We start from the raw sequence: 19750 nt of genomic DNA, 5'->3' as shown, positions 1-19750 counted from the left end.
TCAAAATATCATCTTTTGTGTTAAATAGAGTAAAGAAACTTAAACATGTTTGAGACAAATAGAAGGAAGAAGAAAATATGACAACGTTTTCATTTTTAGGTGAACTATACCACACATTCTGGAATTTTGTGTGAGGGTGAAAGATTTCTCCATAAACATGGTGGGTTGGAGCTGATCATTCAGACATGCTAACAAACAAAGGATTTTTGTGTGGGCTGTTTCATGTATCACTATATTATTGACAATAGACCTTTTTGTATGCAATTTTTGGTTAATGTTTCATGATTAATCTATCAACGTGAGATACTTCATTATTCAAAAGTAAAATTACATAGGATTTTCCCAAATGTTTCCTTACTGTGCAACAAATAGAAAAACTCTAAAGGTACACTGGCTCACTCACTCTGGTTATGCCATAAAATTAGTTCATTTTGGCAGAGCATTTGTAATTTTTTTAATCAGAAGTTTACAGGACTGATCTGTCACCAGAGCCAAAATTGGGCATTTTTTGAGACACCTCAGAAATAGTTGATGAATATATATCACAAGCAGTATCTTTGTGTATAATATTAGCAAAGAAAATAATTTTACAAAATTGGAAGTCAGATTACGTGCCTGTCTTTGAAACTTGGATTAGGAGTTTAAGTTACGTGTTGCCCATGGAAGAAATACGATATGGGATGGCAAACAAACTAAGTGAAGTTTCATAAACCTAATTTCGAGAGGAGCACGTGATATGATTGAGCACGTCTGGCCACCCATCTGTAATCAGTAATAATCCAATCAGAGCGATCCTAGTTTACTATAAATGGATCATTTTCTCCCTAATGTTTTATCTTCGTTTGGAAGAATCCCCCCTTCCACCCCTTCTCTCCTCCTTTCCTCCCTTTTCTAAAAGGGGGAACTCTCGAGACCTACCTGATCTCGGATCCCCTGATATGCTTATCGACCGGGCGGGAGCCCTGGGCTCAAAGATCTCCGAGCTCAGGGTTCTCTCCCGGGACAGCATGCCAAACCAGCTTTATACGCCAAGCATATCTAAGTGGGAACTCTTGAAACACATTTTTTTTAAATCTGGAATCCAATGTTTTATATCAGTAATGCTGACTTGAAAGTCTGTATAGGTGGGATTAGTTCTGGAGCCTACACATTTCTCTGTAAATTATTATTCTTTTTTTATATTTAATTCTATTTATTTCTCTTATGCTTTCTGGATGATATTGTATTATGTTGTGCCCGACTATTTGTGTATTTTGAAATGGCCTTTGTACCCTTTTTTTCTGTCTCTTTTTTTTTTTGTTCTGTTTATGTTATTGTTTGATTTCTTATGCTAAAAACAATAAAAAGATTATAAATACAAATAAATATTTGGTTAATGTAAGAGTCCACGCTCACTAAATTTCCTTAAGATTGGAATTTCAAATTACATGATATATAGTGTTGCCAGAAGTGTGTAGGTAATTGTGGTTGTCATCTTCTCTGAGTATGTTGAGTTAGTTCACTCAAAAATAAAAAATAAGTTATTAATTACTCCCTGCGCGGCACTGTGGCTCAGTGGTTAGCAATGTCGGCTCACAGCAAGATGGTTGCTGGTTCGAGTCCCAGCTGGGTCAGTTGCCATTTCTGTTTGGATTTCTCCCTGTCCCCGTGTGGGTTTCCTCAGGGTGATCCGGTTTCTTCCACAGTCCAAACACATGCGGTACAGGTTAAATTGAAGATTATAAATTGAATAAGCTAAATTGGCTGTAGTCTATGTGTGTGAATGTGAGCGTGTTTGTGTGTTTCCCAGTACTGGGTTGCAGCAAGAATGGCATCCACTGCGTAAAACATATGCTGGATAAGTTGGCGGTTCATTCTGCTGTGGCGACCCCTGATGAGTAAAGGGACTAAGCCAAATGAAAATGAATGAATGAATTACTCCCTTAAAGAAAAGTCACATGAATTTCACGTGATCACATGGGGACATTACCCATGTACATTTCACTTTTGGTTTTTAACATGTTCTGGTGTTTCACGTGTGTTTTTCATATGTGAGCACATCTGTAAAATCACATTTAACAACTCATGTGCAGGTGCACTAAGTGGAACCTTTATCTTCTCAATCTAAAATTTAATACAATAAATTCACAAATAAAAAAAACAAGTTCACAAACTATGTACAGTTAATTAGCCATATTTGTGGTGGTTAGATTTTAATATTTGCATGTGCAGTACTGAAGCAATGTTCCATTCTTCGTGGGGGGCCCTAGTTTTAAAAAGAAGTATTAACATTAAAATCAAAATGGTTATTGACAGATTTTACAGTGTATGATAGAAAATTTTAAAAAGAACTATAAGATTAATATAGGCTTTTTGGCATTCGTCGGGGCCCTCTTATTCCCCGGGGCCCTAAGCGACTGCTTACCTTGCTTATTGGTTACGGGGTTGCTCTCATGTTGTTCCTAAAACCTAAAACCTTTATTCATCTTTGAAATGCATATTAAGATACTGCAGATTAACCCTCGTGATGACGTACATGTAAAACATGACCAAGGGACCATTTTAATAACAAAAACCTAAACAAAAGTTTTTTTTTATCTTGAAGTTTGGTGTGTTTTTTTATTTTTATAATTTTTTTAATTACCCCAACATTGGAAAAAATACAGAATTTAATATTTTTTTATGAAGGCTTTGCACATTTAGGGTACAACGGTTATTCTTCGGGTCGATTTTTATTTTTTATTTATTTTTTTTATTTATTTTATTTATTTTTTGACCCCCCCATCCCCCCCAACCCAAAAAGTTTGGGAAAACCTGATGGATAAAGGGAGGGATGTTAAAACAAAAAAAGAGGCCATGCAAAGGTGGTTGAGGTCAGAAACTAGCCAGACAGTAATGTGTGAATTGTTGAGTGGGCAAAATAAAACAAAACGTCAGTATTTTTTCGTAAGTGTTCTTTTTCTTTTTTGCTTTTATTCTTGCCATAATAAGAAATATAATTGTGGAGCAACACATGTTCTGTTGCCATTAATATTTAACTTTATTAGGTAGAATTGTCCAAGCTATGAACAAAAGCAAGTGATGCATCAAAGTTTGATTGAAAAAAAATCTTGAATGGTTATAAAAATCTTGATAATAATTACAATAAATTATAAAAATAATTAAAAAAACAATTAATTAAAAAAATCTTCAATGATATTAATGATATGACCTAGTTCCAGAAACTTTCTATTTCTCTGTTTATCCATCTGATTTTACTGTCTGTTTCTTTTGACCACCCCCTGTCATTGAAAAGAATATCTCAATGGTGAACGCGTAAAGTATAAAAGCCTCACCCGTTTCGTGAGGTGCGCGATGCGGCGCCACGTGAAAGTATAAATCAGCCTTAAGATGTTTGTTTTTTTTGTAGTTCAATGGTGCATCTAATCTGTCTTTAGTACTGTTCAATTTGAATACATTTATTTTATCACTAATTTTGTGATTTTGCATTTTCTCTTTATGTGTATGCGTGTTTTTGTTATTGTGATCTAGGTCTTAAATTTAATGCTTAATGGTCTTAAAAAGTCTTAAATTTGACATTATGATATCTGCAGAAACCCTGAGAATGAAATGAGGATGAGTGATTAATTACAGAATATTCATTTAGGGGTTTATTAACCCATTAAGTGTTCGGTGATTAAAAAATAAAAGGTCTTCTTAAGGAGGTGATGACCCTGTGCATTTCTTAGCATCTCTGACTGTTCTAACTGTAATACTGCTGACTGTGCTGTCTGTACTGTACAACTGTTTGCTGTTTTTAAAGACTTTAAGCTAAAGTATTTGAAACTATATTGTTGTCTCATGATGTTACCAAATTTTATATCAATGGCATCAGTTGAACAGTGCAAAATTATGGCCAATAGCAAAACATTTTTAAGAAATCACCGTAAAACAAACCCAATATTTAAACTTAAATATTAGTATATTTATTTTAAAATTTTAAATTCAAGCTTTTCAAATGACAATACTTTGTTAAAAAAAATTTAAGTAGTTGGCATTCCAGTTAAATATTCACAATGATTGTATACTGCAAATCAGACCAGGTCTAGTCTCAGTGGCACTGGTTTGGACACAAAGTGTTGAGGAGGTGACCTAGTGCCACATTTTCTCCAGAGCAACTGCTCACGGTCTCAGGCTCCTGCTGTGGGGTCAATCATTCACAGACTCTTCAAGAACATTAGCTGACTGCAGCACAGCCCTGATTTAATTAGCTATGCATTCGTAGTGTCCAAAAGGAAGTCTTCTGTCCACACAGAGAGTGAAAATACCACACACACACACACACACACACACACACACACACACACACACACACACACACACACACACACACACTTGTACAGCTAGCTTTATAGGGACTTCATTAAATAATATAAAAATTATAATATTAAGTTATTTAATTACCAAAAGATTTAAAATATCAAGTTAAAGTCCCAATAAACTGTAAATTGCAGAGACTTTTATTTCAGTATGTTGATGTACTTCCCACTGAAACGTAATATTAAGTAGAGGGTAGGGCTTTTTTTTTGCGAATCATTCCCTCATAGCAAACTAATGGTATGGCATGGTTAGAGATGGCTGACGTGAAACTGATGTTTCGACAGTGTCGAGATCCCAAAGCGCAAGTGTTTTGAGACACTAAACCAAAGCATGATTGAAACCACCCAGGTCATGTGATTAAGGTGATTTTAAACACCCAGGTCAAGCGGCAGAAGTGTTTCGAAACACCAGGTCACCTCACTAAATTGATTCAAAGCATCTATCATTACAGAAGCATTTCGAGACCTGGCGAATCTGCGTTTAACTGTACAGGATCAGGAAAAAACTCTCTGTCTCATGAAGCCTAGTGGACTGTGTGTGTGCACAGAGTAACTGTTGCAAATGGCCCGAGTTCAAATCCCGACTTGTACAAATACTCTGAAATCATGACTTGACTTAATTTAATAATTAACCAGTATTAAAACAAAACACGTTACAAGAACAGAGCATTTAAAAGTAACATATAACTGCATCACACTGGATTCGAAACTATTATCTTGGCATGCTAGTCAGGAACTCTCACCGCTTCACTAAATTCTTTGAATCCTCAACGCCCGATTCACACAGGGCTTCAACGCTTGATGGAGGGTGTGTCTGAAGTCATAGCAGCATCAGCCAATAAAATTAGTCCACAATTGTCTACTGTCTGAGCTGGGGTATTTGCATATAACAATCTGATTGGATGACACTTCTGTTGGCGCTTGAAAAGTTGAGAAATTCCCAACTTCTGGTGATCAATGGTGCTGAAGCAGCACAGATGGATCCACAATTCAGTTCGGCAATGATTGACGTCACCCATTCATAGTGAATGGGAAGCTATGACGCCTCGTGTTAATTGGGCATAACTCTACAACGTGGGGTTTATTACCTCAATATGCTTAACTGTTTCTTTGCTGAAGCTGTTCCAGAGTAGTACATAAAAATAGAGAAGGGTTTCAAGCCAGGAGATCACATTTGCTTTGTTTCAGTGTTTCATATAGCCTCACTTTTCCCGACCACTAGGCAATGTTAAGAATATTGTGGCTAAATCTGTCAAACAAATACCAACAGAGATGGACCGCCACTCCAAACGAAGGAGTAAATATTTAGAAGTTGATTAAAGGTTACCAAATTATTTTTTTCAGTGGATTAACTTGCACTGATTAATTGTTCACATAAAGAAATTGTGGATATTTGATCCCCATAAAGTGATGAATACAAGGTACACATATACACAAAGCACGGAGACAATAAGAAATGCATCTTCTGTTAACTTTAATCTCTTGAAGACATTAGTTGTATTAAATACATGTTATATTCCTTTTCCAGTTATTTTTCTAATGACTCTAATGAATTTATTCTCATATGAAACAGAGCAAGGTGATAAAGTCTGAACCAATATTTACATAAAATACAAAAATATAAATTCACAAAACGGTATTACAGATAAATTTACAATAACCAACTCTATAAAATTACAAATATATTTCTATAAAAAGCTATTTAAATAATCTTACAGCTCAAGTTTTTTTTATTTTCCAGAGAGCACAGCCATTCCTGTCAAATGTGTATTTCTTATTCATTTGCGTTTGAGATTGTTTTGTATGGGCGTTAAATATACAAGAGGACTTGTGGAACCATGACTATGTATTCTCCATCTTCACAGTAGTTTGTCAGGTGTGGTGTGGCTGTCGTCCCCCAGCGGAGCTTCAATGTGGTGGGTTCCAGTCATCCCGTCTCTGACTCACATGCCTGAAGAGACAAGCAGACAAGCACAGGACATACTTAGTACATTTTCAGGCCCTCGGGTGTCAGTTATTTTTGGTGTGTATGTGGATCCTCTTTTTAGAGACACCAACCATAAACATTTTAGCCCTATTAACCTTTCATTAGCTGGCCATTTTATGTCAAACCACCTTTATTCCTATAGTGCTTTACAAGCTACAGCTGCTTGTTTAAACATGCATATAATATAAATCAGATAAGAAAATGTCATCATTGTGGAACATATTTAATATATCAGGAATAGAATGCCGGTATTGTTCTAATTAATATTACAATTATTCAGCTCAGTTCAATACAATGTCACTTGGTGCATTTCCATTACAAATATGTGCATTAAATAAGTCAACAAAATACTATTGCAACATGATGGAATTTCATTAACCAATGCCGTTCAACTTAAAACCCTAACATCTTGCAATAAGTCTTTCCAAAAATCATGGTAAAAAATAAGGTTTACTTATATATCGCATTTACTTATTTTAATAAGGTTTCAGCGAAATATTTTTTGTCAATTTGATTGATGTAAGTTAAGCTCACTATAACAGTTTATTTGATTCAACCTAAAATATTTAACTTGTAAATGTGGGTTCATGTGACCGGTAAATGCAGGAAAAGTTGTTTTCATATTTTGTAGAATTGTCTGAATAACCACCTGATATGAGCTTTAGAAAAGCTTTAAAGTCTGCCAGACGTGCTTACTCTTCATCCTTAATAAAAGAAAATAAACACAACCCTGGGGTCCTGTTTAACACAGTGGCCAATTTAATTAAAAATAAAGCATCAACATGCATTTCTCAACACAGCAGTAATGAATTTGTGAATTTCTTCATGGTAACACTTTATTTTGATGGTCCATTTGAGTATTAGATATCTGCTTAATATCTGTGGATACTGCTCCTTCAACAGACATTTAACTGACTATAAGAAACTTAACAAGTACATGTCAACTTACACCAACCCTAACCCCAACCAAAAAGTCTCCTTATAATCTAATGAGAATAAGTTGGCATGTGGATGCAATGTAACTTAAATTCGACAAACGAACCATCAAAATAAAGTGTGACCTCCTTCACATGCAAGATTGATGATATCAGAGATAAAATAAGCACCATCAATCTGCCTCCTACAGAATCGTTCCAATTAGAGCAGTGTGGACCGTTAATGGACAAACTTCAAACTTTTTTTAGCAGTAGGTGAGGAAGAACTGTCTAAACTGATAAATTCCTCCAAATCAACATTGTCTATGTTAGATCCTATACCAACCAAAGTATTAAAACAATTGTTTTCAGAAGTTTCTGAACCTGTTCTTAACTTTTTGAATTCATCCCTACTTTTAGGATATGTTCCTAAACCTTTAAACCAGCTTGATCCCAAAGAATGAGTAAATTATAGGCCCATTTTAAACCTGCCTTTTCTATCAAAGATATTAGAGAAAGTTGTATCTGCTCAACTATGTTCCTTACAACAGGGAAACATTATTTGTGAAAAAATCCAATCTGGGTTTAGAGCATTTTATAGCACAGAAACAGCACTAAGAGTTACAAATGACCTGCTCCTGTCGTCAGATCGTGGTTGCATTTCTCTCTTAGTGTTATTGGACCTCAGTGCTGCATTAGATACAATCGATCATAATGGTCTCCTTAAAATTATGTTGGTATTACAGGAACTGCATTGGCCTGGTTCAGGTTTTATCTATCTAAACATTATCAATTTGTATCAGTTAATGAAGAGGCATCATACATATCAAAGTACACTGTGGGGTACCACAAGGCTCAGTTCTTGGTCCCTTACTTTTTTGAAAAGTAATGGAAACATAGAACACAGAAACACATTATCTGAAAGTCGTATCAATGTATCGTCATGAATGTAGTTTCCCTTGATGTTTTGAGATAAAACTACTTTGACTTCTCTGTCCTGTCAGAGTGATTTAAATTGTATGTGTGCATAAATAAAAATGTTCAAGGCACTGGCTATGTAATTCTAAGTGTCAGAAAGAGGGTGGAAAGTTGTCATAACAACAATGATTTATGACTGTTTTGGTGAAGAAAAAAAACACCCTACAAAATGAATAAGATTTAGGATGTCATGGCCTCACTCTATGGCAGATAAAATCAGTGGACATCCCCCTTTGGCTACAGTTACAGGACTGCTTTGAGAGAGAGCAGAGCTGCACACACACACATTCTTTTCTCTTTCTGAAGCAAGTCATAGCACTCTAGAATGTAGGAGCGTCCAAAGCAAATGATCTTAACTGTGTTAATGCAACAGTATAGGAAGGGGAAGTGTGATTGACAATGATTAGCATGTCCTGAATCTATTATTAAAGGGTTAGTTCGTGTAAAAAATTAATATTTCTTCGCTTTTACTCACACTCAAGTGGTTCTAAACTTTGAGTTTCTTCTGTTGAAAACAAAACAAGAAATTCTGAAGAATTTTGGGAAAAAGTAGTAGGAACAAAAAATACCATGGAAATCAATAGCTGTTATTTTCCAACATTCATCAGTTTATCCACCTTTGTGTTCAACAGAAGAAAGAAACTCAAACAGGTTTAGAACAAGTGAAGGAAGAGTAAATAATTACAGAATTTGGTAAGACAATTTTGATGGTTTTTCCAGTGATGGGTTGCAGCTGGAAAGGCATCCGCTGCATAAAACAAATGCTGGATAAGTTGGCAGTTCATTCCACTGTGTATTATTTAATATATTTAGTACAGCTAAATATGGAGACTGTACTTCCTTTGTCAGCTGAGGAAGTTTAACCTGCCACAGGAGCTGCTTGTACAGTTCTACTTAGCTGTCATCCAATCCATCCTCTGCACTTCAATACGCGTCTGGTTCAGCTCAGCTGCCAAAACCGACCTCCGTAGACTACAGCAAATAGTCCAGACTGCTGAACAAATCACTGGCACTACCCTTCCTACACTTCAAGAACTGTACTCTTCCAGAGTGAGTTAAAGGGCTCGCAAAATCACTCTGGACGCCTTTTATTTTCAATAAAAATTGTAACTTTTTTTAAAAAAAAGGTAATTTTTAACTCCTTATGGTTTAATTATTTTCCTTACAGTAACATTTGGTTAAAAGTGCTCCATGTATTTACTGCTGAGGACACCGACCTGGACAGATTGTTGTCCATAGATTTAGTTTATTGAACTTTTTAAAACTTTTAAAACATTTGTTCTTTATTTATTTTATTATTATTTTTTTTTTTTAAGAAAGTTTATGTTGGAAAAAAAGTGTTTCGATACAAGTAGAGCTTGCTTGTTTTTTACACTATATTTAAAATATTTAGCTAAGAAATAAAATCTAAAATAGTATAATTGTTTATTATTAAGATATTATTGTATTATTAAATTATAATAATTTTTTGATAGGTCAAATAAAAGTCTTTTCCATCTGGGCCATTTGAAAAATTACTTAGCCTTTAGCGCTTTATGAGTCTAAAATGTCATTCATAATGGTCCTAAAAATGTCTTTAAAAAGTCTTAAATTTAACTCTGTGAAACCTGCAGAAACCCTGAACATTGTTTTTTGTTACTTTACAAAATGTTAACTCATAGGACATTCATGTTATCAGATACAATTATGCACTGCAGTGCTACTCACTGATCTATCGCACACTGTATAAATGCTGAAGCAGAATATCTACAAGCTGACACATTTCTACTCTCATTTCATCACAGTACCTGATATAGATGGGAATAGATAGGAGACCACATGGGAAAGCTGGCGAAAGTGGTGTTAGTGAGACCAGCAGGGGGCGCTCAACCTGTGGTCTGGGTGGGTCCTAACGCCCCAGTATAGTGACGGGGACTATATAGTGCTCAGTGAGTGCGGTCTTTCGGATGAGACGTTAAACTGAGGTCCTGACTCTCTGTGGTCATTAAAAATCCTAGGATGTCCTTCAAAAAGAGTAGGGGTTTAACCCCGGCATCCTGGCCGACTTTGCCCACTGGCCTCTGTTCATCATGGCCTCCTAACTATCCCCATATCATAATTGGGTACTTCACTCTGTCTCCTCTCCACCAATCAGCTGGTGTGTGGTGTGCGGTCTGGCGCAATATTGCTGCCGTCACGTCATCCAGGTGGATGCTGTACACTGGTGGTGGATAAGGAGATTCCCCCCCAAAGTGTAAAGCGCTTTGAATGTCCAGAAAAGCACTATATAAATGTAAGGAATTATTATTATTATTATTATTATTATTTAAAAAATGACTTACTCGCTAATGTTCTGTCAAGGTCAGCAATGAAGTCCTCTAGCTCTTTAGTGTCTCCCAGTTTAGCTGAAGAGCACAATGTATAGTTAATCATCACACTGCACCAAATCAGCTTAATGTCTGAAACAGAAAAATGTTTGTTTATTTACACTCACGTTTGGGAGATGTGGCCAGTGGACTGTTTGATGAGGGGGAGAAAACGGTTGGAGAGTTGAGCTTCTCGTCACTGAAGCTGAAACTGTTTCTGTTCAAGGATTCTGCACCTGTTACACAAGAAAAAAAGGAGGAAATCAGTAACAAATAACTGATGTTTCCTGTTTGTATTGCAGTAACCCCAACACAGTTATTCTCAACAGGTGGATCATGAGCCCTAAATCTCTAACATGTCTACAGTGACATATAATTGTGTCGAGTAAAAGGGATAGTTCATCACAAAATAAAATGTAATATTTTTATTTACTGTATTATTAATGCAGGTGACTGTAAATCTGTTGTCACTTTAGTGGCAATTTCGAGTTCAGCTGTATGAAAATTTACGATTTTTAAAAGGTGGCGTGGCACCAAACCCCACTCCTAAAATCAACAATCATTGGGAGATGAGCAAATCTTACTAAAATGTACAAATGAGATTCATATGAATTAGCCACTAAATCAAAACATTACCAAATGGTGTGAGATAACGTTGATTTTATACTTTTTTGTCTCTGTTTGCTTTTATTTTATTTATTTAATTATTGATAGGGCTATTGATAGAAATTGCAGTCGCCAATATTTGCATTTTTGACAATGTATGTGTGTTGGATTATTTTCGTCTGTTTAATCAACATTTAATCACCAAAAAATGTAGCTGACTTCAATTCTTCAAAATTGATTTCTTCTTTAGCTGGATCCATGGTTCTTGGTGATTTGTATAATGCAAGTCAATGGCCACCTGTTTTTGAGATTAAAAATAAACCCAAACAAACAAGTCAAAATCAGTTCCTATGTTTACTGATTATACACCAATAATCGTCATCTCTGTCCAATTTAAATCATCCTTTGCCTGATTATACACAGATCTTGATGAAGTTATGCAAGAAATCTAACATTATTTAAAATATTATTAGCTTTAATCCACAGCCTGGGTAAACAGATTTGGTGAGCTACCAATCTCTTGATGATGTATGCAGTAAGTTCAATTATCATTGTGCGCTCATACGTTATCAAGCAACCGGAAATGTGCATTCAATAAACTCATGTTCGTTTGCTCAGGCTGTGAATTAAAGCTAATGATTTTGTAAATAATGTTCCATTTATAGCATAAACTAATTGTTTAACTTAATAAGATATATTATCAGGCACAGGATGATTTGATTTGTACTTGTTTATGTGTAGGGCTGTGCGATAAATCGAATCACAATTGCGATCTGAAATGTTGCGATTAGCTAATCGCAAGAGGCTGTGATATGAAATATATATGTATTGTTTAGTTCCCCCACCTAGATCAAATGTGTGACTGGCGTCTGTGTGTAATAGTCTTACTAGCCAATTGAGTGAACACACTTTCGTTCTACCCAATCAGATCTACGCGAACTATGTGGAACACCCACAATAAAAAGCAGAGTGGGATGATGGCATTTGCTGCTTCAGAAGCATTAATAGATTAATTAATATCATAGAAAAACAGGACATCGGTAATATGAGAATATTTTGGTTTCAAAGTCACATCACCGAACAAAAACAGGTCAATTGTACTCTGTAAGAGTCAACTTTAACAAATGAAATGAGTGTATTTAACTCAGAAATTACTGAAAGTTAATCATTTGAACTCATTGCTACTCATTTGAAGAGTTTTGAGCTCAGTGTTGAAGGTAACTTAAATGGAGCAAGTACACAGTACTCGTACAGTACTCGTTTTTTAACTCAAATGGTTTGTTGCAATCGATTTCCTCAAATGGTTTGAGTTGCTTTAACTTATTGAGTTTTACAGTACTCAGTTAGTTTGAGTTCTCTTCATTGAATGGGTTTTACTCTGCTCAAATTGCTTGGTTTACTCAAATGGATTAAATTCACAGTACTCATTAGGATTAGTTTTTGAACTTAAATGGTTTGTTGCAATCGATTTCCTCAAATGGTTCGAGTTGCCTTAACATTTTGGGTTTTACAGTGTAAGAATTGTTGCCAAAGCAAATACAACAACCAGCACCTTAAAAAGCACTTCAGGCAGCTATATGAGAAGTGTCTTGCTAAAAAGTCAACTGAAAGTATTGCCAGTGATACTCAATCTAGAAGCAAGCAACAGCAAAGTACAATCTTTTCAGTTCCTTTTTTAACTAACACTCGCTGCATTTTAGCAGTAAAAAGGTACGATACAGATTATTGAGCTGAAACTTGACAAAAAAATTAAATCGCAAATCAAATTGAAATCACAATATCAGTAAGAAAAATACAATTAGATAATTTCCCCAAATCGCACAGCCCTAATCGTGTGTTTGTTCTTAAAAATTACTTTAAAATGGGTGACCATTGACTCGCAAACCTGAAAATCTTCTTTAATGTTCTGCCGAGGCAATAAATTTGCAATCTTCAGTTGCCTGAAGGTGAGTAAACTAACAGTAAATTTTCATTTTTCGGATGAACTATCCCTTTAAGGCACATCACATCAAGAACAACAACTTAAATCTATAAAACTGTGCAACTTTTTTTTAATTACATCTGAATAATCTTTTTTCTGAGTAACTTTTTTTGTGGTTTGTGGATATTGTGAAATTGTGTCCTATTTTAAGTTCACTTAGATGTCTAAATGTTTAATTAATATTTCAGTTAAATAGCACCAGATTTTGCTGGGAAGTGAGTCGAGTGAATCTAAAGTTGGGTAACACTTTATTTTGATGGTGCATTTGAGTATTAGTAGACTGTCTGCTTAATATCCGTTGATACTGCTCCTTCAACAGACATTTAACTGACTATAAGAAACTTTGCCAACTTATGTCAACTTACACTAACCCTAACCCCAACCTAACAGTAGATGCAATGCAACTTAAAAACAAACAGCCCATCAAAATAAAGTGTGACCAAAAGTTGTGGACTCAGTCTGTTTGTTTTGTGCGCACCAACGTATCTCAAAGCAGCAATCACCCAAAAATTCAAATGTACTCACTAATGACCCACTTGAGTAGTTCTAAACTTTTATACACTTCTGTTGAAGACAAAACAAGATATTCTGAAGAATGTTTTAAACAAGCAGCCACTGACATCCATAGTAGAAACAAATATATATATATATATAAATTTGGAAGTAAATGAGGGGTGACACAGTGGCTCAGTGGTTTGGACTGAGTCCCAGCAAGTTGGAATTTCTGTGTGGAGTTTGCATGCTCTCCCCATGTTTGCATGGGTTTCCTCCAGGTGCTTCCCTCACAGTCCAAAGACATGTGGTATAGGTGAATTAAATAAACTAAATTGCCTGTAGTGTATTTGTGATGAATGAGTGTGCATGGATGTTTCCCAGGTACTGGGTTGCAGCTGGAAGGGCATTCACTGTGTAAAATATATGCTGGATAAGTTGGCAGTTCATTCCACTGTGGCAACCCCTGATGAATAAAGGCATTAAGCCCAGGGAAAATGAATGAATGAATGAATGAAGGGAAGTAAATGGCTGCTGCATTCCAACATTCTTCAAAATATCTTCCTTTGTGTTCAACAGAAAAAAAGAAACTCAAAGAGGTTCGAAACAAGTAAATAAAAAGTAAATTGTCACAGAAGTCTCAGTTTTTGGTGAACTATCCCTTTAAACTATTGTTTATTGTAGATGTTATTATAGTATGGCTATAATTATCAGTCTTAGCCTTTAAGATAATAAAATCCAAAAAGTAAATTTAACAGATGTACAAATAGTGTGACATATACTGCAAAATTGTAACATTTTGTAAGGCAAAGATCATAGACTTATTAAACTCATCTACATTGAATAATATTTTACTTGCAGTTAGTGTACACTAACCTTAACCCAGACCATAAATCCTCTAAAATTCAAGGAACAAGTGGAAAAAAGTTTAAAACTCTACAGAATCTAGTTACTCTTTGTAGCACCACTTAACATCCGATGTAAAACCAGTGGAGCGACACTGCTCTCTACCACACAGGGCTGCCAAACATGTGCACTGACCCATAACCGGAGGGGGTAGGGGGTGTCGGGAGGGGTTAATCTGTACTAGCAGAGCAGGTTGAGTTTGTAATCAATGCATACTCCTCTAATAACAGCTTCTCTCTCACGAGCACACTTTCAAAGTGGTTTCAACCGTGACCCACCCTCAAGCAGGTTAATTTAAAGCTAAAGATCTGATCTGCTACTCACTCTCCATCTTAAAACAAACTTTGTTTACACATTCTTTGCCCTCAATGCAGTTAAAGGCAGAGCAGGCATGCTATTACACAGAAGCTCAACTTTGCCCACCGCCTCAGTGATTAGACTCCCCCCGCCTGCAGGCTTCAGCACATCAGCTGGGGAAACGTGCGAGCAGAAAAGAACAACAGAGGTCTTCTCAGTTGACACTGCAACATCTACATTAGCAGTTCTCAAGCCTGTGCATAATTACAATATGGTCAATTAAATATGGTTGTAAAACAAAGTGCATTTAAAAGGATAGTTCATCCAAAAGGCACTCTTTACTTGTAGAAAACCTATTTGAGTTTCTTTTTTCTGTTAAACACAAAAGAAGATATTTTGAGAGATGCTGATTGCTGGGACTCATTGACTTCAATAGTATTATTTCCCCACTTTTATTTTATTTACTATGAAAGTCAATGGTTACCAGCAACCAGCATTCTTCAAAATATCTTATTTCGCGTTTAACTGAAGAAAGAAACTCATAAAGGTGTAAAACTCGCTTGACGGAGATTAAATGATGAGGTCATTTTCATTTTTTGGCTGAACTATAGCTTTAATTGTGCTGAACTTACACTTGTAGTGTATTTTAATCCTTAAAAGTGTTTTTAAAATGTAACATTCATATTCATGAGAGTGCACTTTAAGAGTGTTTCATGTTAAACGTGTTATACAAATACACTGTAAAAAATGCAGAGTTCCACACAATTCATTCATGTCCCAACAAAAATCGATTAAATTTACTTAACACTTTTAACAAATTTATGTGGATTGAACATAAAAAAGTTGTCCCAATGAAGTCTCAAGATTTGTGTTGTTTCAGCTCATTTTAAATAAGCAGTCTGAACAAGTGAAATAAAAATTTTTGAGTGTATGTATCTAAATACACGACACAATTTTCCATGGAAATAACCTTGAAGGACATTTTAGTTAACCATTAATCCTTGCCAGTTCCTTCAGCATACATTTAACTAAATCTCATAGATTACTCACTGTAAAACCCAACAGTCCACTTTATCAAATGAAATGAGTGTAGTTAACTCAAAATTTACGGAAAGTTAATTCTACTTATTTGAAAAGAGTTGTGTTGAAGGTAGGCATGGGACGATAACCGTTTTCAAGGTATACCGCGTATTTTTTTTTTTTTTTTAGGACAACAGTATGTCCAGCAGAAAAGAAATCCAAAGATGCTGTTTTAAATCTGTGTTTTTAAAACTAATCAAGACAGCAGAACTCATTATTGAGAACTTTCATTATTTAGCCTGACATGTTTACTGCTCCAAAATGTTTTAAATCTTTCAAAATTTTAAATATATTATGTTTAAAAGGAGGAAAAATATGTTGTTTTTTTACCCCGACTGTGATATTTTTTATCCAAGGTTTTCATACTGTTAGAATCTTTTACCGGCCCATGCCTAGTTGAGTACTGAGTACTGTAAAACTCAATAAGTTAAGGCAACTCAAACCATTTGAGGAAACTGATTGCTACAAACCATTTGAGTTCAAAAACTAATCTATATGAGTACTGTGAACTTACTCCATTTAAGTTAAAGCAATAAGGTAATTAATTAACTCATTACCTTAAACACAAAACTCTTTTAAGCCGAAAAGAAAATGAATGAATGAATGAATTTTGAGTTAACTACAATAATTTCATTTGATAAAGTTGAGTGTTGGGTTTTACAGTGCATGTAAAATCCTAAAGCCAAAGCACTTGTGACCACTGATCAAGATCAATGGCACATGTGCCTAATAAAAGCATCACTGGATTGATTAGAACTAACATGCATCACTAATTGTAAAAAAAAGGATGCTTTATTATTCAAACCCAGTCTGTTTGTTGAAGAAGGAAAAGGGTGGGGTAAAAAAATCACTGTATCACTGCTTAACCAAATAAACACAAGAATACTTGCTCTCAAACTATTCTTTTTTACATATTCCTCATTCTTGATGTCTTCAAATCTATTGCATCTTTTTATTCTGGATATATTTCCTCAGTACTTCCACACACAAAGAGGTTCAAATATGATTTCAGGCTTTAAAAAAAGGGCAGTGTTTAACTTGAAACCGATAGCCTGAAGTCTCCACAAAAAGTAAGGCTCTCGTTCTTTGTGGCTGGAGTTTTAGACCTCCATGCTGCGCTCAGATCCAGCCTGTCTCTGGGTGTTTGGCAGAGCCTGACTGAACTCTCATCTGCTCCACACTGGGACAATCTCCAATTTTAGGATTGACAGTGTAAACATAGAGTGAACCTGTGTCCCCCTAACACTATGACAAGGCAAACTAATGACAGAATATCTACCAGGACAATTAATAGACCAATATTTGCTGACTCCACATGAAAAAATACTATAGTGTTTTTGAACCATACTATGGTTAAGTCATTGATTTAACCTTTATTGTTACTATGGTAATACAACAACTAATATAAACAAATTAGATGTACTTTTCAACAACTATGTGGTATATTACACTACAATTTACCACAGATTATTGTAGTAAATGCTCCGTTTATTAGTTATCTATAATTAGAGGCATAGTTCAGGTCTATAATACATTTTACAATAGTATGCATCAAAAACACTTTAGTGGCCTATTTACTATAAATCACTATAGTATTTTAATTAAATCACTGTAGTATTTTTGATTGTACATTATAACACAAATAATCAATAAAAACTAAATATAATAAGCCTTTTGTAAGTGTCAAGGTCTTTCAAAAGACATTTAACGAAACGTGTCCTTTGTTCTCATGTGTGTGGGCTCAGATTATCTTAGATAGATAAGATTATGCACTGTAACTCCTGAGGCTGCAGAGCTTAAAGTCTTGACGCGAAGACAATGACCTTAAGACACGACCACGTGCGCTTCTATCAACCTTCTCTAATAATAATAGCTAACACAAATTCGACTTTTGTCTGCATAATTAATTACTCACTCTCAGAGTCACTGATGCCGCTGTCACTGACGCTCGCGCTGCTCCGTCTCTTCATAGTTTTCAAGTGCTCGTCGTATCTGAAGTGTCGCTTCTCCACGGGGGACGTGAAATCCTCAATGACAGCGTCGAATTCACACAATACTGCGTTGAGGTCGTCGTCATCCTCGAGAAATGCTAGATAATACATGCAAAAGTTGTTAAAGTCGAGAAAAAAAAAATCCTAATTTAAGGGGTAGTTCACTCAAAAATGAAAAGTCACCTATGTGCACACCCTCGAGTGTTTTTAAACCTTTATGAGTTACTTTCTTTTGTTGAACACAAAAGAAGATACTTTGAAAAAAGTTGAAGACCTGTCACCATCGACTTCCATATCAAATATCAATATATATCGAATATCAAATACCATGGAAGTAAATGGTTACAGGTTTTCAGCTTTCTTCAAAATATATTGTTTTGTGTTCAACAGAAGAAAGAAACTAATAAAGGTTTGAAACAAGTAGAGTGAGTAAATGTTGACAGAATGTTCAATTTGGGGTGAACTAGCCTACCCCTTAAGCTTATATCACTCCTACCTAAGTATATTTAATAGGCTATATGTGTAGACTATATACATTTACTTACTTAAATACTTACATTTGCTCTGTGACTTCATCTTTGGAGACTTCATTTCTATACTCCGTTAGTGTCCAATTAGGAAATATCCGATATAATATAAAACTCTTTCTGCTTTCGTTTGTTTAATTCACACCGTGTCCGTGTCTGAGCTCTTTAGCGCGCACACTGCAGTGTGTGGGGTTGTTTTAAATATTACCCGGCTCCGGGAGGAGGCGTGTCGGACGTGGGAAACGCACCGCCAATGAGGCGCTCACGCCCGTTTTAACCCTCCGGGTGGGTTTCACGGACTGGCGTCATTCCCCCTGAAGTATGTGTTTGTAAACAGCTACGATGACACTTGCACATGAGTGTTACTTTATTTTTAAGCATAACCCTATGTAACATAACCCAAAGCCTGGTTAACTAAGGTTCATTTTGTGATGCCAGTATTTTTACCAGCAACAATTATGTTATTTACAGGAAAAGTGCTAAGTGTGTAATGTAATATGGGATTTAAAAAGATGCATTACTGCTCAAAAAGTCCTTTGACATGTCCACATAAATGAACGTGTCTCCATATATTTGTTGAAAATAGATACTAGATTGAAAAATGATATTTTTGTTTCATGATGAAAGAGAATTTTAGAGAAAATTTTACCGTAAGAATCAATAAACTCCAAAGCACATAAATAATAAATAATGTTACATTTAAAGAACAAAAGAAAAAATAAGTAGTCAATCAACTAATTAGCTCATAAATATTAAGTCAATATAAGGTTACATTTTTTTTTATCTGAAATTAGGTAATTTTCCAGACCAAAAAACACAAATATTTATTTATTTAATTGTTTACATTTTTTTTTATGGTATAAATACACAAAATTAAAACATTAGAAGAATTGTGTGACTGAAGTAATGATGGTTTAAAAATTTAAAAAATGTTAAATCAGAAATAAAATCACATTGTAAAATGTGGTTAAATAGAAAACAAATATAAAACTTTTTAAATAGAAAGTATATATTTCTAAATGTTAGTGTTTTGCTGTATTTTGGCTCGGTGAGCAGAAAATGGTACTTTAAATAATAATAATAATAAAAAACATTTAAAATCTTACTGTTCTAAAACCTTTGACCGGTAGTGTATCTATATAGAATTTTCCAGAAATGTATACAAGTATTTGGTGCTTCACCAGATATTTTAAGGTTTTAAGGAAATGAAATAAAAAATAAAAAGGACAGACATACACTGTTAACTATTTTTGTGAATTACACAGTATTTAACTTTAATGTGAACTGTATTTTACTGTAGGACAGTTAT

General features: G+C 35.0%; 1 protein-coding gene across 1 annotated transcript; it reads right to left on the bottom strand.

The window, feature by feature from the left end:
* Positions 1–5794: 5794 nt before the first annotated feature.
* rgcc (regulator of cell cycle) lies at positions 5795–18636 on the bottom strand. Its single transcript, XM_056464986.1, has 5 exons — positions 18472–18636; positions 17839–18012; positions 10690–10797; positions 10538–10600; positions 5795–6288 (listed from the first exon to the last, which is right to left on the bottom strand). The coding sequence occupies exons 1-5, from the start codon at positions 18503–18505 to the stop codon at positions 6281–6283; spliced, it is 387 nt and encodes a 128-aa protein (XP_056320961.1). The 5' UTR covers positions 18506–18636; the 3' UTR covers positions 5795–6280.
* Between the last annotated feature and the right edge of the window lie 1114 nt (positions 18637–19750).

Source organism: Danio aesculapii, chromosome 9, assembly GCF_903798145.1.
Source record: "Danio aesculapii chromosome 9, fDanAes4.1, whole genome shotgun sequence".
NCBI classification, from domain to species: domain Eukaryota; kingdom Metazoa; phylum Chordata; class Actinopteri; order Cypriniformes; family Danionidae; genus Danio; species Danio aesculapii.
This window is presented reverse-complemented; position numbering and strand designations above follow the sequence as displayed.

What these genes read in the sequence shown, in the direction of transcription:
- rgcc (XM_056464986.1), bottom strand. Translation starts at nt 18,505, where the DNA reads ATGAAGTCTCCAAAGATGAAGTCACAGAGCAAAT. An exon ending in CGGCATCAGTGACTCTGAGA is followed by an intron (nt 10,798 to 17,838) that starts GTGAGTAATTAA and finishes CTTGTGTAACAG; the next exon opens with GTGCAGAATCCTTGAACAGA. An exon ending in ACTGGCCACATCTCCCAAAC is followed by an intron (nt 10,601 to 10,689) that starts GTGAGTGTAAAT and finishes TGTGCTCTTCAG; the next exon opens with CTAAACTGGGAGACACTAAA.